General features: G+C 44.3%; 1 protein-coding gene across 2 annotated transcripts in view; it reads left to right on the top strand.

Moving 5' to 3' along the window:
• The first annotated feature begins 215 nt into the window (after nucleotides 1–215).
• LOC142488406 (uncharacterized) overlaps nucleotides 216–25,181 on the top strand; it is a 29,131-nt gene continuing 4,165 nt past the window's right edge. The window contains exons 1-6 of one of the 2 annotated variants that reach the window (XM_075588900.1): nucleotides 216–480; nucleotides 16,439–17,258; nucleotides 17,870–17,983; nucleotides 18,363–18,476; nucleotides 21,599–21,712; nucleotides 22,089–22,202. In XM_075588900.1, coding sequence (XP_075445015.1) covers nucleotides 17,240–17,258; nucleotides 17,870–17,983; nucleotides 18,363–18,476; nucleotides 21,599–21,712; nucleotides 22,089–22,202 — 475 coding nt within the window. In that variant the 5' untranslated portion in view covers nucleotides 216–480; nucleotides 16,439–17,239. Of the gene's footprint in view, nucleotides 481–583; nucleotides 1,915–16,438; nucleotides 17,259–17,869; nucleotides 17,984–18,362; nucleotides 18,477–21,598; nucleotides 21,713–22,088; nucleotides 22,203–25,181 lie in introns of those variants that run through there. The other variant, XM_075588899.1, reaches the window with a different exon arrangement.

Below are 25,181 nucleotides of genomic sequence, written 5' to 3'. Positions count from 1 at the left end.
GTCACTATGTTTCTCACCAGCCCACAGCCAGCACCACGTGCATCTCTCACCATTGGGCACTCACCGCACCTTACTTGGGAGCCCACCAGGGGTCACTGTTCCATATGAGCTCAGGAGGAGCTGGTTAGAGGCGCTCTGGCCCATCCTATTCCCTCTCTATGGTCCCTCTGCTGCAGCCGGATGTCCTGGTGTGTGAGGTTTGATTCCGGCAGGAAACACTGATCCTGAGCACAGACTGTCCCACATCCTGAGGGGGGAATCCAGGTCACTCCCACAGGGAAGGACTGAGAGATCACAGGGGCTCCCCCCACCCTCCATAGGAAGTACACACACAGTGAGGGGGGGATAAAGTGCACATCTCAGGCACTGAGGGGGGGACACACTGAGGAATAGGCTCTGCAGCCTCTAAGTCCCTTTTCCTGTGCCCCCCTCACATTGCCCACCCCCTGCTGCACAGAGATCTTCCGCCTGTGTTATTGGGTAAGTGCTTTCCTCCTCCTCCCTTCCCCTCCCTTGTGTGACCTGTGCACATTATCCCAGTGCTGTTCTGAGCTTCCTTACACACAGGAGCCTGAGAGGCTGAGCCTCTGATAGTGAGGGGGAGCCTCTGGTACTGGGGGGGTTACTCCTCCTGTATCACAGGGACTGGGAGATAATGGGGGTTATTTTACATTGGGAATTAACATTAGGAATCAGTGAGGATAAGATTGGGAAAGTTATTAAATAGAGTTAGAAAGTAATTAGATTGAGGGAGTATTGGTTGGAGTTTAACTCCTTCATTACCACAGGGGCCAGCATCATGTGTGTGTTATGTGCTATAGCTTCTCTGTGTGAGACTGACCCGTTTGCCCGGGGACAGTCCTGGTCTGACAGTATGTTCTGATGGCGCAAATATCTGCTGCATTCTCTCATGTCCTAGTTTTAAATAATGTGTCTGGGACACTGGGGGAGGGGGAGGTCTGTGCAGAGGAGAGAGAGGGGGGAGGAGAGGTCTGTGCAGAGCTGGAGATGTAGAAGTGAGACACAGAGCCCTCTTCCCTCCCCCAATCTGCAGTGCAGAAGTAAAGCTGAGGGAGAGCAGGGTGACCCCAGGCATAGAGGTGGGTGCTGTGTCTGGGTCTCTGTGTATGTGCCGCCATATAGAAACCCAAACATGTGGTAGCCTCATGTCTGTAGCATACAAGGGGTTAACCCCTCATTTTCTAAATGTTGCAAATATACAAAGATCACAGAAGCAGTGTACACACCTGCACTTATTAATACACACACACACAATAAGCAGTGTACATACACAGCTATATACCGTACATGCATGTAAACTGGCCCATTTACATACATATGTAGCCCTGGCTAGAATTGGCTATCAGTTTGCCCTCCTCCTGTGCAGTAATTTCTGGTAAGGGCAGGTGACCAGGAGTAATCATGGGTTTTCCCCACTCATTGCAGTGCAGTCAGAGAAGGTAGTGTCATCAGGTCTTGTGTACAATTAGAGGCACAGGGGTGGTGCTGACTGGATCTGTATTTAATGCACTGTACTTCCTGGTTTAGTCAGTCTGCCTCTACCTTGAGAGGCAAAGTCTACCTGTGATCAGTGTGCAGGGCTCTGCATACTGTGTGCCCTCCCCTTGGGGAGCGGTGGGAGACTATTCCTCTTATCCCACCAGGGGATAAGGGAAGAGCTGGGACTGCTCTTAGTGCACGTAGGCTGGGAGTGAAGTCCAGGGACATCCTGAGGGTGGAAACCCTGAAAGCTGATACCAACTGCTGTGCTGAATACAGGGAGAATAAAGGACCTGGGTTTTACTATACCTCCTGTCTGAGAGTGAAGTCTATTGGGAAGAGGGTGAAGAGATTCTCCTGCAGAGACTTCTCCCCATACACCTGGGAGCTGCACGAGATGGAGGCGCTGCACCTGTGAGTACGATTCGGGCAAGACCCCAGAAGCCTGTCCTGTCATCCCCCTATAACACCCTGCGGGAGACTCGGGGCCCCCTATTACCAGCAGGTCTGCACCACACTACAAGATGTAACCAGAGTAGTATCATGTAACCATGGTAGGCCCTATATGAGATTGGGGGGAATCAGGGTTACACATACATAAACAAACATCTATAGATATGCAAACATACACCCACTAATATGTACAGTATTTGTGATTTGCTATAAAGGTGTGCACGTAAAAGAAAGTGTATGTATGTGACGGTGAAGGGGTTAACCAGGCTTATAATAAAGGTCAAGCCCACTTGGTTAACCCTGACTCGTGTGTTAGGGTCTTAGTGTCAGCTCTGGGATCCAGATGTCGAGAATTTATTACTGCAACTGTATACTAATTTTGGCGACATTAAATAATTATGAGATTTTTGCCTTTACTGGGATGCTGGGATCGGGAGGTTTCTAGGCTGTAAGTTTCAGGGTGGGTTTGGCGGAGAAAGTCTTTGCAGAATATGTCTATGTATCGGGGTTCCGGGTTATGGGATACCCCAAGAGTTGTATCCGGAGATTGAGTGTTATCCTCTGATACACCTAAGCGCATTACTCCGCCAACATCGTACCCTGCAAAAACGCTCTTACGACACAGCCAGAGTTCCTGCTGCAGCATCTTCCAGACAAGGTGAAGGGGTTAAAATATATCTGCAGGTATCCACGGAGTCCTTAGTATAGTAAGGGGCTCCCCAGTATAGCAAAGGAACCTGCATCCATGCCCAGGTATCCTGAGCCTAGAGTAGGCGTTCAGGAAGGTGCTCACGCTAAGGTTATGAAGCTGAGCAGATTTGCAGTGTTTTAAAAGGTTAAAGTATTTTTCTAATGCGTGCCAAGAATGAGGCTAGTGAATGTAGGGAATATTTACACTCACTCTATTCCTGACACCAGAATAAGAACTCAACTTTTAGCATGCAGAAGACAGGACACCACATGTTTTATTAAATGGGAATAGTTTAATACGTATAGATATTGCTGACCTGTATATGAGCTGAGGGCTTTCTAAGTCATGGATTCCGGAAGGCACAGATGGTTACCAGGTTTGGCGCCGCTGTGTCTGTCCAAGGGCCATACTTGAAAAGGCTCAAAGATGCCTAGGTCTTAGGCCAGATGGGGCCCTGCCATTATTCTGGAGCACCCATATCCTGGCCTGACACAAGGCAACCTCACACCCTTTGCCCAAGACCCAGACTCTGGAGTCTCGCACCGTGGGGGGCAAAGGGGCAGAGAGGAATATTTCACCTGCCCCTAGAAAAAGACTCCGGGGTTGGAAACCCTGTCTGATTGTCTGGGGAAATTGCTAAGGTTTTTTAATTGGGCTGCAGGGTTTCTAGGAATGAATACCAGAGGTTTTAAAAACTATGACACAGCTCAGATTTGTCAGTTTTCCAAGATTCTAAGCAAATTCCAAGCGCCACACCAACAGCGGCGAAGTAACAGATGTCCAGGACTTTTTGTGAGTAACTAACGGTCAGTGGAAAGTGCTCTAAAAAGGTGATCTGAAGGAATTTCGTTCGGAAACTGATTTATTTGTTAGCCCCATCCCCAGTAAGTGTGTTAATCTTGAATTGTGTAACATTGTGTGTTCGTCTTATATAAGAAATAAATGACCATTTGTTTTACCATCTTGATTTACTCAATCAAATGTGTGTGTGTAATATATATATATATATATATATATATATATATATTTATATATATATTTATTTTACACACACACACACACACACACACACACACACACACACACACACACACACACACACACACAGATACATTCACATGCATATCTATGCACAAAGACTGGGACATGGAAGCAATGCGAGTGGAGATAATAGTACATACATGTCTCTAATATGAGAGCATGTTAGCTGTAATGTATCATAAACTCAATTCAAACCATTATTATTGGAATAAAAAAGTGCCTGAATTTCAGTTCCCAAGTTCTTTCTAGTGTATTTCTGAGTTGTCCTCTCAGGACCAGCACAGAAAGGTCAGAGATGGAGTGACCTGGCTGTGAGAAATGTTCTCTTATTGGTTTGCCTTCCTGTGTGTGTGATAGTGAGTGTGAGCATTCATCCTGCTGTGCAATGTGAGCGTTTCTCCTACATATCCTGTATTGGGACATTTCCTGCATTGAATGGAGGAGACTACGTTGGAGGATTGGCACGTGTATGTCTCTTGGATTTAGATTTGGTTATTTTGGGGATGTGGATAGTGTCCGATGTGGAGATATTCTTACATGTTTTGCCTCATGGACTGTTGCAAGGATATGTGCCTTGTGTTGTGTTGCTCTCCCGGGGGGAGTTGGTTTCTGGTTATTGGACTATAGAGAGATTAGGAGGCTGTATGTATGAAAGGAGAGGTGGTGTAGGAAGAATCTGTGTCAGGAGGTCGTCCTCGTTGAGTCTCGGTTGGAGTTCTGTGATATCTTTTGAGGGTTTCCAGTGCTGGGTTGTGGGTCAGAGACAATGATCCAAGCAGAGGCGCAAAGTCGGGGTCACAGGCAGGAAACAAGGCAGGGTGAAGATCAATAGGAACTATGCTCTGGCAACATCCTGGAGGAAGTCCTGCCTCTTTATAGGCAGGACGCCAGTCACCAAGATGGCCCCTGCAGTCTCAGTGTGGGCGGGAGTAAAGATCCAAGAAAAATGCAAATAATGCACCAAGCAGCGCTCTGCCCAAGGGACACAGGTGTGCAAAAAATGAAAAATCAATTTATTATCAGTCAGACATGACAAACCAGGAGGTATACACCCTGCAACGCGTTTCACACAAAGTGCTTTATCAAGGAGTGGGCTTTATGGGCGGGTGTAAAGGACTGCCAGGGAACAAGATGAACGTTGTGGTTTCAGTGTGGGCGCCGTTGCCTCGTAGTGCTGAAGCACATTATATTTATTCATCATTAGGTTTGGATTAACCTCTTCAATACCAGCTGAACTCTCACTATAGGGTTAAATCAAACAGGACGGAGCTGCACAATTGGTTCTCCTGTGAACACTCTTCCTATGGCAGTATTATAGTGACCATAAGAATAGTGTGTTTAGCTGGGTTACATGTTACAGACACTTATTTATGGGATAACCTTTGCCGGGTGGGAATTTGCTTAGAAATTTCTTGTTCACGACCCAGATAATCTGACCTCTAAGGCTGCGATTATAGTGCCGGCGATGCGACAGATGACGTCACCTGTCGCCATTGTGATAGTTGTAATTTAAGTAAAGGGGAAGGCAAAGGGACAGAGAAGCTCTCTGATTGGCCACAAGGGGAGACCGTCGCCGAAAAAATCAAATAACCGTGACTAGCAGATTTTTGTTAGCGCCGTCGCATGGTCGCACCGTCGCGTGCACTATAAGCACTGACGACGGCCACAATGCATTTGTGTTTTACGCAACGTCGTGTCGCTGTCGCTATAAGCGCAGCCTAAATATGACAAAAAATTAAACATGACCTAAAGTTTGGGATAGCAGTGGGAAATGTAAGAGAAGGTGTAACATGCCTGTGTGCTTTCCCTGTATTGTATTGTTTGTCTTTATTTATATAGCGCCATTAATGTACATAGCGCTTCCCAGTAGTAATACACGTGGTAATCGTATAAATAACAGATAATATAAATAAAAGTCATTGGAATAAGTGCTTCAGACATAAAAGTAACATTAAGGAAGAGGAGTCCCTGCTCCGAGGAGCTTACAATCTAATTGGTAGGTAGGGAGAACGTACAGAAACAGTAGGAGGGAATTCAGGTAAGTGTGTCTGCAGGGGGCCAAGCTTTATGTATCGTGTCCAGGATTATCCACAGTGCAATTCATATGCTTCTTTAAGCAAGTGTGTCTTAAGGTGGGTCTTATAGGTGGATAGAGAGGGTGCTAGTCAGGTACAGAGGGGAAGGGCATTCCAGAGGTGTGGGGCAGTCAGTGAGAGAGGTTTAAGGCTGGAGAGCCTTTAGATACAAAGGGGGTAGAGAGAAGACATCCTTGAGAAGAACGCAAGAGTCGGGATGGTGCATAGTGAGAAATTTAGGGCTGAGATGTAAGGAGGGGCAGAAGAGTGTAAAGCTTTAAAAGCGAGGAGGAGAATTGAATGTGAGATGCGGGATTTGATCGGAAGCCAGGAGAGGGATTTCAGGAGGGGATTCACGGAGACAGATTTAGGAGAGAGCAGAGCGATTCTGGCAGCAGCATTTAAGATAGATGGTAGGGGAGATAGGTGAGAGGCAGGAATGCCGGACAGCAGGACGTTACAGTAATCAAGACGGGAGAGAATGAGGGCCTGAGTCAGAGTTTTAGCAGTCGAGCAACAGAGGAACGGGCGTATCTTTGTGATATTGCAGAGGAAAAAGTGACAGGTTTTATAAACGTTTCGAATGTGAGAGAGGAGTCAAGTGTGACCCCTAAGCAGCGTGCTTGGGCTACTGGGTGAATGATCGTACTTCCAACAGAAGGAGGTAGTAGGGCCAGGTTTGGGAGGAAGTATGAGGAACTCTGTTTATGTTAAGTTTAAGGAGGCGGAGGGCCATCCAGGATGATATCCAGGATGATATCGAATTCAGAAATGTTGGTTTGTACAGAAGGTGTAAGGTGTATATCTGTGCTCCTGTGTCACGCTGTGCACTCACTGCTGGTGGTGTATATACAGTAATTTCAGAACAGGTGCTGGTGACCAGATGCAGGTCCTGGGGAACGGGATGTCAGGAATCCTACAGATACAATGGAGCTCATTCTAGTCACTTCGATAAAATCGGTGCCTAATGGAACGGTTTGGCATGACCCTACCTCACGGTCTGACATTTGTGTTATCACGGTATTCAGAAAGAATCAGAAAGTATTACCGCAAGTCACAAACCATGAGGCAGAAAAATGCCAATACCGCTCGGGTTAACTGTGTCCTTATCTCAGCCTTTTTCTAAGTTCTACCGCTGCGATCTTCCCGCAGTCTGTAAGGGCGGCACAGAGAGCGCTGCATCTCCGTGCACAGCTTTTATAGGCAATGGGATAACAAGATGCTGATAAAAATAGATAACTTTAAAATTGTAAAAATATTCAAAATATAGGGTAAAAGACCCCTGTAGAATATAAATAAGTGTAACAAACCAGCGAGCGCTCATACACTGGTGTGTATAATGAATACAAATAAAATATTCTGCATTAACGTATTTATCACAAATAGATTACCCACACATGAAGGAATGAGGGAAATTGAAGGAACCTGCCCTGCCAATTGGAAAAAGGGCTGGAGGCCTCTGTGACTGGATACGAACACACAGCACTGCACCCTGCAGACTTCCCAGGAAGCTTTACCACGTCCTGGCTCTGCTAGCTCCGATCTGATAAAACGTACGAGGGAAATGAAAGAAATGAAACGAAACACAAGCAAGGTTTCAAATCCTTAGTCTCGTTTATTAAGCATAGGATGAAGATTTTTATACAGAAATAAGAAAGTATTGGTTATAGGCGTAACCTAAGCGTGACTTAGATTAGGGGCAGGACATATTAGTGGAATGATCTTGGGGCGTAATTCTCCCAAGACAGGCACTGTCTGAAATACATAGCCTTTTCATTGTCTGTTATCAACAACCTTGATTTCTCTAGCAACTATGTGAGGTGATTTTGCCTTTCCCATAGAACTAGTCTATTGCTTACTGATTAAAACAGCAGAAAGCTGACAGCATAAGAAAATGTATCTCAGCAAAAAGCTGAGTAAAGAGAAAATGTATCTTGGCAGAAGTTGAATACATTTTAAATTATATTTCAGCAAAAGGCTGACTACATAATTTTAGCAGACCAGTACAGACAAAATGGATGGTTTAACACAAATGCAGCTTCTGGCCTTCCCTACTGTTCCTAACAACTATGAATCCCAAATGGGCGCTCTAATTGCGAACAGCGCAGGTGTGGATCCTATGAATAATCCAATAAGACCCAGACAGGGATGAATCAATAGTATGGAACAGGTCTTAAAGCAAAATCTATAGTCCAATATATCCAGTAGCTAAGAATTGTGTGGTGCATGTAACAGTGTATAATCACTTGTAATGGTAGAGAAAAGGGTATGAGCCCACAAAAGTCCCGATGCTACAAATGCCTGCTATAAAGTAAACAGTCCTAAGGTATCCTGTGTAAGATGAACGGAGGTGACCACACCAGTGTCAGCAGTAAATAATATGCATAAGGGTATAACCAAACACACGTGTTTAGACTAAAGCGGGGTGGGGGCTAAAAGCAGTGACTGTTACAAGTACAGGGCTACACATAGTGATACATGCCGCCGAGTAAATCACAGGAAAAACAGAAACTGCTACCGTTACCAGAACCCCGTGTCTCACGAAGTGTTGGCCCAAAGCAGCTGGCTGTTATCCATAAGTTCGCCGTAGAAGCTGGTATGGGGCTGTGTCCCCTGCTGCGGTGAGGTCTGCGTGCACCTGCCGATCAGGTAAACGGTAGTGGCAAACAGAGAAATCCCAGCGGTCACTGCAAATCCTCAGAGAGGCTCAACCAAGCGTTAGTATATCAAAAACATTTATTGGTACAAAATAGTAGACATGGAAAAACCTCTAGTATAGAGGTATACTATTTTGTACCAATAAAGTTTTTTTGATATACTAACGCTTGGTTGAGCTTCACGGAGGATTTGCAGTGACCGCTGGGATTTCTCTGTTTGCCACTATAATCACTTGTAAAAAGTAGATATGTATAAAAAGAAATGAGCACTGCGGACATAGAAACTAGGCTGGCAGCAGGTAAAAAAAATATATTATTTATTAGGGATAACAGCCAAAATCTAAAAAAACAGCTGTAAAATTCTAGATCCTATCCTAGAAGGGGATTCTACGGCTGTTTTTTTTTAGATTTTGGCTGTTATGCCTAATAAATAATATATGTTTTACCTGCTGCCAGCCTAGTTTCTATATTTTTACAAGTGATTATAGTGGCAATGTAGAAAAAGGAATGAGCACTGCGGATATAGAAACTAGGCTGGCAGCAGGTAAAACATATTTATTAGGCATAACAGACAAAATCTAAAAAAACAGCCGTAGAATCCCCTTCTAGGATAGGATCTAGGATTTTACGGCTGTTTTTTAGATTTTGGCTGTTATGCCTAATAAATAATATATTTTTTACCTGCTGCCAGCCTGGTTTCAATATCCGCAGTGCTCATTCCTTTTTCTACATATCTACCCACACATGAAAACAGATATATAAATAATAAATAGTCCAATCTAAAAAATAGTGTCCAAATAAAACCAACAAACACACTGTAACAAATGTGGGCGATACAGCTCTTTCCACAGGATCCAACACACAGGTCCAGATAAATGCTAAAAGAAAAAAGATAAGAGCACAAAGCCAATAGTGAAGACTGTTTAATATATTAAGCAAAATAAATGGTTAAAAATCACTTGCAGGCCGTCCTAGTCTTCCTCCATGGGCAGCAACATTACAATATAAAACAAACTAATGGCCACTAACCCCTTAGTCAGCTTAGCAAGTAGTAACCGTGTGACGGAGCGGCCTGTAGGCGAGGTCGGACACGATTCCACACATGCAATTTTTAGCTCGGCCTCACGAGGGAGTCTTTTGGACTCCTTTTCTTCTTTCTTTTGCAATTGAAGAGGTTTTCAACCTTCCCTCCAATCTTTTCTGGGTCCACCTTCCGCCTGGATCCATGGGCTTGGTTCTCCTTGGTGAGTCTTTTCCCAAGCACCTTTTAACTCCAACCAGTCACTTTGTTTTTTTTCGTTTGGGGCAATTACCGTGCTTTCTAGGCTGCAGAATGGTTTTTCGCTGCCTCCTCTTCCATGTAACTCAATATACTTAATACCGGAGCAGCGGATTCTACATCCATTTTCATAGAACATCCTATCTTTTCAGCTTCATCTTTTCAGCTTCATCATTCTACTGGCCAATAGATTAAGTCTTATCCTGCCCAGACTCATTCATCCAGATCATGTCGGCTTTATAATGGGTAGACCAGCTGCGGACAACACCCGACGAATCATTGATCTGCTAGAAATAGCCACTAATCAGAAATTAAGCAGTATGATGTTGAGTCTGGATGCCGAAAAAGCGTTCGACAGGATAGACTGGCCATACTTAAAACAGACGCTTGGGGCATTCGGCTTTGGGGAAAGGGTGAGTGGGGCGATAATGTCGCTATACCTGGGCCCCGCTGCCAAGGTCATACATCAGGGTTTCACCTCTAATTTATTTCAAATTAAAAGCGGCACACGACAGGGGTGCCCGCTATCTCCCCTGTTATTCGCCCTATGTATGGAACCCTTAGCGGCGCAAATCCGTAACAACCCGGATATTTCAGGGATTACGGTACACTCACAATCACATAAGATTGCCCTGTATGCAGACGATATACTGCTGCTGATCTCCAGGCCTCTAACCTCCCTGCCGAACCTATTTGACCTGTTAGATAAATTTAATAGAATATCAGGATTCAAAATAAACCAAACCAAATCAGAGGCCCTGAATATCAGCCTCCCAAAGGAAAATGAAAAGCTACTGAGTCTGAACTTTAATTTCAATTGGCAACCAAAACATATTAAATATCTAGGGGTCTACATCACCAAAAATTACAGGGACATCTATGATGCTAATTACCCCAAGCTAATCAAGACACTAAAAGCAGATTTAAAAAAATGGATGCCCTACAAGATCTCCTGGATAGGTAGGATACATAGTGAAAAGATGAATCTCCTCCCCCGTATCCTATATCTGTTTCAGACTCTACCAGTGCCACTTAGACTGAAGGATATACTCTCACTTCAGTCTGATATCTCCGAGTTTATCTGGGGAGGGAAAAAACCGAGAGTAAATAAGACAATTATGAAAAAAACCACGCGGACAGGAGGCCTAGCGGTACCTTGTCTGGTCTCTTATTACAAAGCGGCGCAATTGTGTCAACACACACAATGGCAGATCAACCCCGATCTGAAAAGATGGGTGGATCTGGAAAAGAGGGCTTGTGCCCCATTAGAGATAGAGAATTTGCTATCAAATGGGCTGAACGGCCGCTCTCTTCGGTGGCCAACTCACTGTCAGTATGGGAGACCACGAAATATAAACATACCTTGACCTCAAGGCGCTCTATGATGGCCCCTTTGTGGGGCAACCCTGACTTTGCACCGGGACTAGTGGCAAACGCCGCAGGGCCTTGGAAAAGATACGGATATCTTAGGTTAAGTGACCTGGAGGGTATACCAAACAGAGTTAAATCATTCGAACAAATTCGATCTGAAAAAAACGTCCCACATTCCGAATTCTTCCGCTACTTCCAGGTACAAGCGTTCTTCGCCAAAAACTCCCCCTTCCCACCATTAACCACATTCGAAAAGCTCTGTCTGACGAAAACAGACACACAGGGACTTACATCGCAGATCTATAGAGAAGTGGTCGGTTCTGGGAGCTCACAGCAACGACAAAAACTGGCGTACCAAATTAGATGGGAAACAGATTTATGGAAGGAATTGGAGGAGGACGACTGGACGGCTATTTTAGAGGCTACTGCTAAGAGCTCCATATGCACTACTTTGAAGGAGAATGCATATAAAGTGCTGATGAGGTGGTACCTCACCCCACTAAAATTATCAAGGTTTGTCACAGGATACTCCCCGCTGTGTCCCAAACAGTGCGGAGAATCGGCGGACCTGTTGCACATGCTGTGGTCTTGCTCTCGGATCTCACACCTGTGGGAGGAGATTAGACATTGGATCCAGAGGATTTTTGACCTCACAATTCCCCTTGATCCGTGGCTGTTCCTATTGAGCAGACCATGGAAGGGCCTTTCAAAATCAGGCAATAAACTAGTTGCACATTTTGCAACAGCAACGAGGTGCGAGATCGCAGCTATGTGGAAACAACCAGAGATCCCAAATATCCCAAAAATTCGGAATCGATTATGGTACATATGCCAGATGGAGAAATTGACGAGTCTGGTCAATGACACTGGCGAAAAATATCTAAAAGTCTGGACGCCTTGGCTGGATCAGACAGACATCCCGGGGGTTGAGGTAGCCACAATATGGCATTGATAATCCCAAGTGCATTCTCGTACAAAGAAAGCGGAACGGATTACGAGACCTAGTTGAGGACACGCCATCTGAACACTTTGGGTGGCCTAAGACGTCGACAAACAAATTATGCATAGTAAACCTACCAGTCACTTATGGGAGAGAGGCAGTGCAGCGTGCCCTCCCACCCTCTCCCGCCTTAATTTTAATTTCTTTTTTGTTCCCCCAAGTTTAAACTACATAAATATCCCAGCTGGTTTTAGAGATACACAGGCGACACGTTTTATCCGAGCACGGCTAGCACCGCAAGCCGGGGGATGCCCCGGCGTGCTAGCCGCACTCCCTCAGCGTGCCGCGCATCAGCGATGCGCGGTCACGCATCATCGGGTGCCTGCGCCCCCTGCACGCGCGTCCAGGGCTCCCCGAGGGAGCCCTGGTGTCCCGCGATGTGGGGGACGGCGGCAGGGGGTTCCGGGGGACCCGGCGGACCTGGCAGCGGGAGGGAGAAAGCCCCGATCGGAGGGCGCTCCCCCGCAGCTTCGGCGCGCGCCCGGCACCCTCCGGCGCGCGCCAGGTTACTGCTGCGGCCGAGAACGGGCAAATGCTCGAATAAACTCGGCCGCAGCAGTATTATGTTCAACATGTGAACACTGGTTGCTCCAAAGGGAGAGATTAGCAGTACCGTTCATGACTGTAATACTGTGAATGTTCATGTTATTTGTATTGCGATGCTATTTATATTGAAAATCTTCCAATAAACTTGAAGTTATAAAAAAAAAAAAAAAAAGATGCCTGCAGCGCAATCCCAGTGAGATTCATCTAAGATTCAACAAGAAACGTCCAAGTTACAGCGTCAGCGGTTCCGGAGTGTGAGGGGTTAATTACATCGTAACCAAGGATCATACCCCTCTTCCAGAATTCGTTTGAGCTAAGGATTCCTGAACGAATCCTGTAAGGACATTACGAAATCTTTCCTTTTGGTGGAGATATAGGGGTCGCAAGTTGCGCCCCTAGCCAAGGACTGTTGCACGGCTCACATCGCGCACCCACTTGCAGGGGTGCCCAAAGACTTTGTTTCGGTCCGTGGACATTTTATTTAGTTTCCCCATCTCAGTAAGTGTTTATTGGGTGTAATTGTGAAGTATTGTGTGTTTGTCTTAAAAGGAAATAAATGACAATTTATTTTACCCTCCTTGTACTGCTCAATCCAGAATCCTGGTATTAATGTGTTAGTAAGACCTGGTCTACCGTGACAGCCATCCATAGGAATAGTTTCCGGGTTATTCTGCATTCTAACGTTCTGTCTCCTCTCCCTATTTTCTTGGGCTTATTTGAGGAGTTTGAACTATGAAATCATTTTCAGGATTTCGTCATCTGTTTGTGCTTGCAGCTGGAGGTAGTCCTCCATTTTGGACTCTAGGTCTGTTGTCCGCTGGCTCAAAATGGCAAATTTCTTCTTTTCCGATTTGAAATGATCTTGTTATCTTTTTAGAGAGCTCCTTGATGAACCCTCTGTAAGTGACCCTCTTGTGAACTCGCCGCCGTCCCCAGCCTGATCTTCCTGCTCACATGCTTTATCTGCTCCCCGATCTACTCCCTCATTTTCGGCTGTACGCTGAGAGCCTCCAAAGAAGCACGTAGGTTCCTTTGCTGTGTTTTTTTTATACTTTACTGACATCTTGGTTTGGTTCTGAGGTTTTGTGATGCTTCTTGTACCTTTTTTGTTGTGGAAAAATTGTATTATTATTTATTATTATTATTCTTGTGAGGGTCCCAGGAGCTCCCTTGATTCCTGGCTTCCATCCCATGTGACGTCCAAGTGGTGAGTCCCCCAAGTGTCTCTTAGGCCGCGCTTATAGTGCCATCGATGGCGACACGACGGGTGACGTCGGTTATATTTCGCTGGACAGCGGCGGTGCGGGTTTTCGGGAATTTGATTGGTTCAAGGACCGTCACATGAAATGACAGCCCTTGAAAAATCAAAATTTGCTGACTACCCGTTTTCGCGACGGCGCTCCGTCGCAATGTCGCCGCCGCGCTTACTATAAGGGCACTATTGCCGGCGGCAATACATTTTGTTTTCGGGCGACGTCGCCGGCTCTATAAGCGCGGCCTTAGTTTTGTAATCTCTATCTTTGACCTCCAATGGCTTCAGAGCTTGTTCCATTTTATTTTTTAAAAATTCAGGTTGATCCTGCAATTTTTCCACTTAGAGCAAGCACAGGAAAGAGGTGGAAGCTCTGAGTTTGCATCAATGCCTCCTTCATCATATTTTTCAGCTCTGCCGATTTTCGTCGCAGCAGCTTCAATTTTCCACGCCTCTTTCTTCTGGGCGTACTGACTTTTAGGGATGGAGCAGTCTCTCTGTTTAAATAAAACAAGCATTTGTATTGTATTGTATTGTATGTCTTTATTTATATAGCGCCATTAATATACATAGCGCTTCACAGTAGTAATACATGTGGTTATCAAATAAATAACAGATAATATAAATAACAGATCATGGGAATAAGTGCTTTAGACATAAACGTAACAATTAAGGAAGAGGAGTCCCTGCCCCGAGTAGCTTACAGTCTAATTGGTAGGTAGGGAGAACGTACAGAGACAGTAGGAGGGAGTTCTGGTAAGTGCGTCTGCAGGGGGCCAAGCTTTATGTATCATGTGTTCAGAATATTCACAGTGCTATTCATATGCTTCTTTAAGCAAGTGTGTCTTAAGGTGGGTCTTAAAGGTGGATAGAGAGGGTGCTAGTCGGGTACTGAGGGGAAGGGCATTCCAGAGGTGTGGGGCAGTCAGTGAGAGAGGTTTAAGGCTGGAGATGGCTTTAGATACACAGGGGGTAGAAAGAAGACATCCTTTAGCAGAATGCAAGAGTCAGGATGGTGCAAAGCGAGAAATTTGACAGTAAAGCCAGTGACTGTGCTAAGCCATGCCCAGAATATGGGCATAGATTGCCAAACTGACAATGAATGGGCAACCTAAATAAAAACACACAAAATACAATACATTAGAATGAAATCAAAACAAGCATTTGCCTAAATATACATTGCTTGTCACTAATTATCTATACCCATAAAGGGGCATAGATAAGCACATTGGCAGTTAATGGGCATCCTAAAAAAATACATAAATAACATACAACCAATGTGTTTGTTATCTTTGCTGTATTCACCCTCCAAATCCTGCTCCGTCAGCAACTCTTGACCCACGATGCAGAGTAATAGTCGTGTATAGAGGAGAGCTATCCCAGGCCTAGACAGAGGGCATAGGGAATTGCTGTTGGTATGTACGTACTAACTCACTTTGAATGCCATCTTACGCAAGTTTATATAATTTCACATAACTCTGCTTCGGAAAAAACAAACAAATAATAAATATATATATATTGCAGAAAGGGATTCTGGGAAATGACATTCAAATGAGCACACAGTGACACCTTTTTGTCAAGTCCATTATTACATGGAAAACCCTTAAGCCAATGCTTGCTGCTTTAAACACAGCTTTTAAACATAGCCTGGGATGAGATGCAAAGCCAATAAACGCACTCATAGACAGATTTAAATTGTGTTTGCAATACTTGTTTTATACGTGTAGATACTTTCCACAGATATAACAAAGAGAATAGAGCTTTTGATTCAGTATCAGAATATAACTATTCCCGGAAATTATCTGGGTCGGGAAGCAGTGATCCCGTCATAATAGGACGGGCTTATAAGGGTGTGAGCAGGTCAGAAGTCTGTGTCCTACCTTCAGATGGGCAGAGCCTATTCCCTCATGTCATGTGCTGACATTGAGAGACCAGGGGAAAATAAATAATCAGTGAGTAAAATGTCAGTGTTTCCCAGGCATTCCTTTATATAAGCATGTCCTGCCAGGTACAAATGTGCTGAATGTGAGAAACTGGAGGTGATCGAGGAACAAATTAATGAGGGTGTGAGGGATCAAACCCCCCTATTTATTATGGTGGGGTAAGGTGAGGGGAAGTTACTGCACTGGTTCCTCTGCATTACCCACTTCTCACCGTATGAAATAGGAAAGTGAGACTGTGTCAGTATGGAGCAGAACTGCTGGACCTGAGAGAGTATTGGGAGCATTTATCAAAGTCTCACTCATGTACAGTATCTGCTTTTTATTCATACTATGGAACTGTACAGTATGTTACTATGTTACACTATGAGACTTTACTGGTCTTTTGGCTGCTAATCTCCGACTCTCTTTATACTTTTCTAGATGGTTGTGTTGTGACACAATCCTGAGCCATTAAAGTTTTGCAGTGTTTGAAATTAAGTGCCTGTTTGCGGATGGACCATGTGTGTTTTTTGGTGCCCCTGGCTTCTCCGACTCCTTTGGGGTTAATAATTTAGGTTTGAAAAAGCTGATACTAAATGCTGCATATTTGTCCAAAAAAAAATGTTCATTCCAATTCTGTTTTATATACAGGCACATTCTAAAATCCAACACATATAGATTGAGTAACCTCCGGTCAGCACCTCCAGAGCAGCACTGCCCACTGCCAGCACGTCCAGAGCAGCACTGCCCACTACCAGCACCTCCAGAGCCGCACTGCCCACTGCCAGCACCTCCAGAGCAGCGCTGCCCACTGCCAGCACCTCCAGAGCAGCGCTGCCCACTGCCAGCACCTCCAGAGCAGCACTGCCCACTGACAGCACCTCCAGAGCAGCACTGCCCACTGACAGCACCTCCAGAGCAGCACTGCCCGCTACCAGCACCTCCAGAGCTGCACTGCCCACTGCCAGATCATCCAGAGCGGCACTGCCCACTGCCAGCACCTCCAGAGCAGCACTGCCCACTGCCAGCACCTCCAGAGCAGCACTGCCCACTGCCAGCACCTCCCAAAGCAGCACTGCCCACTGCCAGCACCTCCCAGAGCAGCACTGCCCACTGCCAGCACCTCCAGAGCAGTACTGCCCACTGCCAGATCATCCAGAGCGGCACTGCCCACTGCCAGCACCTCCAGAGCAGCACTGCCCACTGCCAGCACCTCCAGAGCAGCACTGCCCACTGCCAGCACCTCCAGAGCAGCACTGCCCACTGCCAGCACCTCCAGAGCAGCACTGCCCACTGCCAGCACCTCCAGAGCAGCACTGCCCACTGCCAGCACCTCCAGAGCAGCACTGCCCACTGCCAGCACCTCCAGAGCAGCACTGCCCACTGCCAGCACCTCCCAGAGCAGCACTGCCCACTGCCAGCACCTCCAGAGCAGTACTGCCCTCTGCCAGCATGGATCCACGCTTGTTAAGTGAGTAGAGGAGATATTTTGGTGTCTTTGAAATCTGCAAGGGGGGAATATCTGATTATTTTGCAGTTATGTGAGTCAAACACCCAAACTAATCTTGTTTTCTTACACCAGGTAAGAAGATAATATATATTCACCTCTGTCATGTTCTGCCTGAAGGGCTAGTACAGGCATACCCCGGTTTAAGGACACTCACTTTAGGTACACTCGCGAGTGAGGACATATCGCCCCATAGGCAAACGGCAGCTCGCGCATGCGCCCGTCAGCATGTCCTGAACAGCAATAACGGCTCCCTGTCTGTTCCGAAGCTGTGCGCAAGCGGGGAGACTTTAGTGCCTGTTACAAATGCGTTATTTACATCAGTTATGCATGTATAGGAAGATTGCAGTACAGTACATGCATCAATAAGTGGAAAAAAGGTAATGCTTCACTTTAAGTACATTTTCGCTTTACATACCTGCTCTGGACCCATTGCGTACGTTAATGCGGGGTATGCCTGTAATACATTCCTTTACAAGAGGTATTATATTATACCAATATCAGAGGAGGTAAAATCACAAGAAGCGCCCCCACTCCCAGCTTTACATGATGGGTTTCCCTTTTCTTATTGCCAGGTTTCCCTGTGATTGTGCTGGAGAGGTTAGAGATTAAATCAGAGAAAGAAGAGACCGACACAGAGGAACATCTGACCCCAATAAAGGAAGAAATAGATGCATTTCCTGTTTGTGGTAAGTACCCTTACATCCTAACTTGTCTGTATTCAGTATGTTTAAAAAATGGACTGAAATGTGTACAATATTTTGGGAAATAATATTAAAGCATGCATACAATTATAAGATACCTGTTCTAATGAAAAAAAATCATTTGTCTAAGGTTATATTGGGAATATTATTGTTATTGAGGTTTGAACATTGGTAGCTTCAAAATGTTTTCAGCAATTGTGGGTAACATCTTCTTCAGCACTCAAAGGGTTACTAACAAAGTAAAATCAATCACTTCACCCCTCCCCCATAGGAATCAGTATAGAGTATTTCTGTATAAATTATGTCACAAGCAGCGCCCCCACTCCCAGCTTTACATGATGGATTTCCCTTTTCTTATTGCCAGGTTTCACAGTGGTTGTACCGGAGAGTTTAGAGATTAAGTCAGAGAAAGAAGAACCGAACCCAGAGGAACATCTGACCCCAATAAAGAGTGAAACTGTTCCATTTCCTGTCTCTGGTGAGTACCTTTTCCCCTTTGTCTGCACAAAGGGATGTTATCTTGTTACAAGGCGCATGGTCACATTTAGCGAATATTCATGGTTCATTGCCTCTAATAGGAAGTCCCCAGGCCTGCTGGGTGTTCTGGGACAAGCCTCATGCAGCAGAGTTAGAACTGCAATATGGCTCTCAGACACGTATAAAGGTTGGAAATGCAGAGTTATGGGTATCTGACCATCAATAGATGCGATAAAACATATTTGGGAAAACAAATTCAAGGGACCCTTCCCTAACTAACCAGGTTCCCCAGCTTAAACAATACCCTCTCATTTAGGGTCATTGGATACGCAATAATAGCCACAGTCTTTAGACATAGCTTAACTGATAGATGGGGACAGCGTCCCAAGAGTCCAGGCAATTCTTCCGGACAGTGAAAGTCACGATGGGGGCGTCCTCACCGACTGAATAGACATATTACACATTTGTTCCTCCATTTTTGCACTTTCGGGTGTATTTTTCACCCTGACCTCTGGAGGTGCTATTGCGTCAATACTTTTTACACTTTTCCCTGTGTATGCTGTATGCAGAACTGTTACTCACAGAGTCTGTACTTTACATCGGCTGGGCGGACATTTTAAACCCCCACATTTATTTGCAAACCCACAGTCTTTTTAGTGTCAACCCACATTCTCCACCATAAGTGACAAACGCCACCCTTGTGTAGCGCTGACGTCTGTCTGGGCTCTTACCGACACAGTCTTCTAGGGTTTATTTAGAAAAAACGCAAGAATAAGAGGTAGCAATATAGTGCGTAACTAAGAGTTCTGCCTGTTTTATTTCGGCCCAGTAAGGGACTGCAGATTCAATAGATAAATGTTGGAGGCACTCAGCCATTAACCATCAGAGGTTTACTCATATCAGTGTCTTAACTCTATGCCTAGGACATATTTGAAAATGAGAGGTAACTCTCAATGCATTACTTCCTGGTAAAATGTTTTATAAATAATAAATAAGTGACACTAAACATTTTAAACACCGTCACTTTAAGAAACCATAAAAGTAACACCTATCCCTTTTTAGGGATCTAACTATACAGTAGTATTAGCCTCTCTAACGGTTGTTGGGCCAACTTACCTGGTTCCCCAGCTTAAACAATATCCTCTCCTTTAGGGTCACTACATGCACAATAATATCCAGTCTTTAGACATAGCTTAACTGATAGATGGGGTCAGTGTCCCAAGAGTTATGGGTATCTGACCATCAATAGATGCGATAAAACACATTTGGGAAAAACAAATTCAAGGAACCCTTCCCTAACCAACCTGGTTCCCCAGCTTAAACAATACCCTCTCATTTAGGGTCACTAGATACACGAGGATCAGTACTGGGACCCCTGCTTTTTAACTTGTTTATTAATGACCTTGAGGTTGGGATCGAGAGCAAAGTCTCCATCTTTGCTGATGATACTACATTGTGTAAGGTAATAGAATCAGAGCAGGATATAATTTCTCTTCAGAAGGACTTGGAGAGACTGGAAACGTGGGCAGGTAAATGGCAAATGAGGTTTAATACAGATAAATGTAAGGTTATGCATTTGGGATGCAAGAATAAAAAGGCGACTTACAAATTAAATGGAGATATATTGGGGGAATCCTTGATGGAGAAGGATTTAGGAGTGCTTGTAGACAGCAGGCTTAACAATAGTGCCCAATGTTATGCAGTAGCTGCAAAGGCAAACAAGATCTTATCTTGCATCAAACGGGCAATGGATGGAAGGGAAGTAAACATAATTATGCCCCTTTACAAAGCATTAGTAAGACCACACCTTGAATATGGAGTACAATTTTGGGCACCAATCCTACGAAAAGACATTATGGAACTAGAGAGAGTGCAGAGAAGAGCCACCAAATTAATAAAGGGGATGGACATTCTAACTTATGAGGAGAGGCTAGCTAAATTAGATTTATTTACATTAGAAAAGAGGCGTGTAAGAGGGGATATGATAACTATATACAAATATATTCAGGGACAATACAAGGAGCTTTCAAAATAACTATTCATCCCACGGGCAGTACAAAGGACTCGGGGCCATCCCTTAAGGTTGGAGGAAAGGAGATTTCACCAGCAACAAAGGAAAAGGTTCTTTACAGTAAGGGCAGTTAAAATGTGGAATTCATTACCCATCGAGACTGTGATGGCAGATACAATAGATTTGTTCAAAAAAAGTTTGGACATCTTTTTAGATGGGAAAGGTATACAGGGATATACCAAATAAGTATACATGGGAAGGATGTTGATCCAGGGATTAATCCGATTGCAAATTCTTGGAGTCAGGAAGGAATTAATTTTTCTCCTTAATGGGGTTTTTTGTTTGCCTTCCTCTGGATCAATAAGTAAGTATAGATATAGAATAAAGTATCTGTTGTCTAAATTTAGCATAGGTTGAACTTGATGGACGTACGTCTTTTTTCAACCTCATCTACTATGTAACTATGTAACTATGTAACAATAATATCCAGTTTTTAGACATAGCTTAACTGATAGATGGGGACAGCGTCCCAAGAGTCCAGGCATTTCTTCCGGACAGTGAAAGTGATGGAACTGGATACAGGGGAGCAGCGTGTCCCCAGCCTCCAGGCTCAAGGAGAGAGAGAATGAAGCAGCACGGCTAGCTGCCATACAGTATATACCTGTTTCTGTGATTAGGAGAGCAGGTGAGGGAGAACTAGACCCATTGTAAACTGTGCCTGGACTTTCCATCCACCAGCCTGAGTAAATGTGAAGCTGTGGAATGGATCCTTTTGTACTATTCCTGCACTTTCTGACCGAAATCAGACAGAAAGCTGTCTAATATCCTGGGACTAAGTCACAGTATTTATCACGTTTTTCACTTTATTAAGTTAAGATTATTTAGCACATTTACTGTCATCACCTCCTTCTTGGAGCGTCTTTGTTTTCTATCACATGACCACCAGCAGGTAAGAAGATAATATATCTCCAACTCTTTGTCATTTTCTGCCATAGGGGCCAGTAATACATTTCTTTACAAGAGGTATTATATTATACCAATATCAGGAGGTGAAACCACAAGAGCCCCCTCTCCCAGCTTTACATGATGGATTTTCCTTTTCTTATTGCCAGGTTTCCCAGTGGTTGTGCTGGAGAGTTTAGAGATTAAGTCAGAGATAGAAGAACCGAACACAGAGGAACATCTGACCCCAATAAAGGAAGAAATAGATGCTTTTCCTGTTTGTGGTAAGTACCCTTACATCCTCACTTACCTGTATTCAGTATGTTTAAAAATGGACTGAAATGTGTACAATATTTTGGGAAATAATATTAAAGCATGCATACAATTATAAGATACCTGTCCTAATGAAAAAAATCATTTGTCTAAGGTTATATTGGGAATATTATTGTTATTGAGGTTTGAACATTGGTAGCTTCAAAATGTTTTCAGCACTTGGGGGTAAAAACTTCTTAAGCACTCAAAGGGTTACTAACAAAGTAAAATCAATCACTTCACCCCTCCCCCATTGGAATCAGTATGGAGTATTTCTGTATACTGATATCACAAGAAGCGCCCCAACTCCCAGCTTTACATGATGGATTTCCCTTTTCTTATTGCCAGGTTTCCCAGTGGTTGTACTGGAGAGTTTAGAGATTAAGTTGGAGAAAGAAGAGCCAAACCCAGAGGAACACCTGACCCCAATAAAAAGTGAAACTGTTCCATTTCCTGTCTCTGGTGAGTACCTTTTTGGCTTTGTCTGCACAAAGGGAAGTTATCTTGTTACAAGGTGCATAGTCACATTAAGTGATTATTCATGGTTAATTGCCTCTCATAGGAAGTCCCCAGGCCTGCTGGGTGTTCTGGGACAAGCCACATGCAGCTGAGGTAGAAGTGCAATATGGCTCTCAAACACGTATAAAGGTTGGAAATGCAGAGTTACTGTATCGGTATCTGGCCATCAATAGATGCGATAAAACACATTTGGGAAAACAAATTCAAGGGACCCTTCCCTAACAAACCTGGTTCCCCAGCTTAAACAATACCCTCTCATTTAGGGTCATTAGATACGCAATAATAGCCACAGTCTTTAGACATAGCTTAACTGATAGATGGGGACAGCGTCCCAAGAGTCCAGGCAATTCTTCCGGACAGTGAAAGTGATGGTGGGGGCGTCCTCCCCGAACTGGATACATGGGAGCAGCGTGCCCCCAGCCTCCAGGCTCTAGAAGAGATAATGAAGCAGCACGGCTAGCTGCCATAAATACCTGTTTCTGTAATTAGGAGAGCAGGTGAGGGAGAACGAGATGATTAAACTGACGAGTTTTCATCCCTCTGTAGGCAGCCTGTAGGACGATAGTTAGATAATTTTCTCTTTCCCTTCTTCCTTGGATAAGAGCTTTGCAGGGCTTCTGAATAATTTGAATGCTTTTCTCCCTTTTCAATACGTTTAGTCCACTTGTGAGAGAATCCTGTTCCTTGCGTACATCTCGCAGTTCTGCTCTCAGAGCCTCCATCTCTTCCTGGCGCTGGCTCTGTGTGCATGAATGCATCCCTCATTACGTTTAGGAACTCTGCCTTCATTACGTCTAGGGCCTCTACAAATCTCGTTGCTAGGGTCCCATCAGCTTGCCTTTCCCAGGTTTCTTTCTCCTGGTCATCCTGACTGTTGGGGATGGAGCAGCGTCTCTGCTCCTCTAGCTCTTGCTTCAGTTTCTGGACATTCTCGTGCTCCCTCTCATACTGCTCTGCGGGGACACACTGGGTACTCAGACGCTCATTCCTGAAAGGACACCACTTTGTGTGGTCAGACACATGACACATTAAACACATTTTTTCCTCCATTTTTGCACTTTCAGGTGTATTCTTCAAAACCAGAGACAGAACATAAAACACAGAGAGAGCTCAGTTTTAGCACATCCAGTGAAACTCATACACGCTACAGTGCCTAAATATATATGTATAAATATCTATTAAGTAAAATGGTCTTTTAGTTTGACATTTTTGGCCAAAATTGTTGTAAGCCCCTGAGCCACTGCACGGCAGACCACATTTCAAGGGTCCCTAACACTAATATAAATTCTTAATAACCTGTGTAATACCAGGAAGAATGATTTATATTAAATCTGTCAATATTAGTTGCAAAGTTCTAAGTCTGATTGAAGCTTTTATTAACCTGTACATTACCAGGAAAAGCACTCTGTATTAGATTTGTCACAACCATACTGCAAGCAAGCAAGTTCCCCTGAGTGGAAGATGCTATGGAGTGAGCCCTTAACCATTTAAATGTGGGAGGGGGTGAGCTTCAATTAGGTAGGAGGTTGCCACCCTCCAATCAGCTAAGACTAGCTGAACAAGAATTGTAAAACATACTGGACACCTAACGAGCGCCTATTGAACCCCAAAAATAACCACAACATATATATAAGCATATGAGTGTCACAGAGGAGTGCTACTGAGCATGGCAATATATATTTAAAACCAGAGACAGAACATAAAACACAGACAGAGCTCAGTTTTAGCACAGCCAGTGAAACTCATACACGGTACCGTGCCTAAATATATATGTATAAATATCTATTAAGTAAAATGGTCTTTTAGTTTGACATTTTTGGCCAAAAATGTTGTAAGCCCGAGCCACTGCACGGCAGACCACATTTCAAGGGTCCCTAACACTAATATACGGTGTGTTTTATGTCCTATCCACTTATAAATTTGATGCTTTTTCATTTAATTTGTATTGTCCTTATGAGTCTATTTACGTTTTTTGTTATTGTATTCTTTATTGTGTCCTTTTACTGGATTTCTCCCCCCCTTCTTTCCGCGGTTACATTTTCCCCGGACTGTTTTCTTCCCATGGGACGTTTTTACCTGGGATACAGGTAGGCAGTGTTTCCGGCGGGGAGTGCCTATAACGTGACACTCTCTAGACTCCAGAAACCACTCTTTGATAAAGCGCCCATGGCGAGAAACGCGTTGGAGGTTTCTCTTGTAACTTGGGCTGTGTCTCGATAACTCTTATTTTTTTTCTACTTTTGCCTCCAGTTCTTCTTTTCTGCAGTGCTCCTTTTTTTCTTTGTTTTGAATGTGAGAGGAGAAGGAAAGAGAGGAGTCAAATATTACACCAAGGCCGCGTGCTTGGGAAATTATATGAATAGTATTTGTGACTGACAAAATATGACACAAAATGGAGCAGTTTAGTTTATGTGGGTCTTATGGCAGAAGATTACATGGGCAGTGTAGTCACTGCATCACTTAGATTGTAAGCTCTCCAGGGCAGGGATTTCCGTTCCTGTTGTCTGATTTTGTTTGTTGCACTTATTGCATTATAATTCCCTGTACTGTATTGTTTCTGCTGTAAAGCGCTGAGTAAATTGTGGGCCTTATATAAATAAAGACATACATACATGGGCATCTACAGTATCTTTACACTATAGGTTGCTGTCTGGTTTAGTTGATATTATTAACGCACTTATATGATAGACCAGGAGTTCCTTAACTTTACATCTCATGGACATTTTCAGTGTTAATTATTTGGAGGATGTACATGTATCCTTGAATAATGTAGGGGTGAGCAAACTTTTTATGCCGAGCCCCCCTTTTCATCTATGAAATTTCTAGGGCCACCCTGCCTGATGTAATCAAAATCACATGACGTCAGCGCACATGAGCTGGTTCAGCCAATAAGGGCGAACCAGCTTTGTGACACTTCTGCCA

This window comes from Ascaphus truei, chromosome 2, assembly GCF_040206685.1.
Source record: "Ascaphus truei isolate aAscTru1 chromosome 2, aAscTru1.hap1, whole genome shotgun sequence".
Classification (NCBI taxonomy): domain Eukaryota; kingdom Metazoa; phylum Chordata; class Amphibia; order Anura; family Ascaphidae; genus Ascaphus; species Ascaphus truei.
Note: the sequence above shows the minus strand (reverse complement) of the source record. Positions and strands in the feature narration are given on the sequence as shown.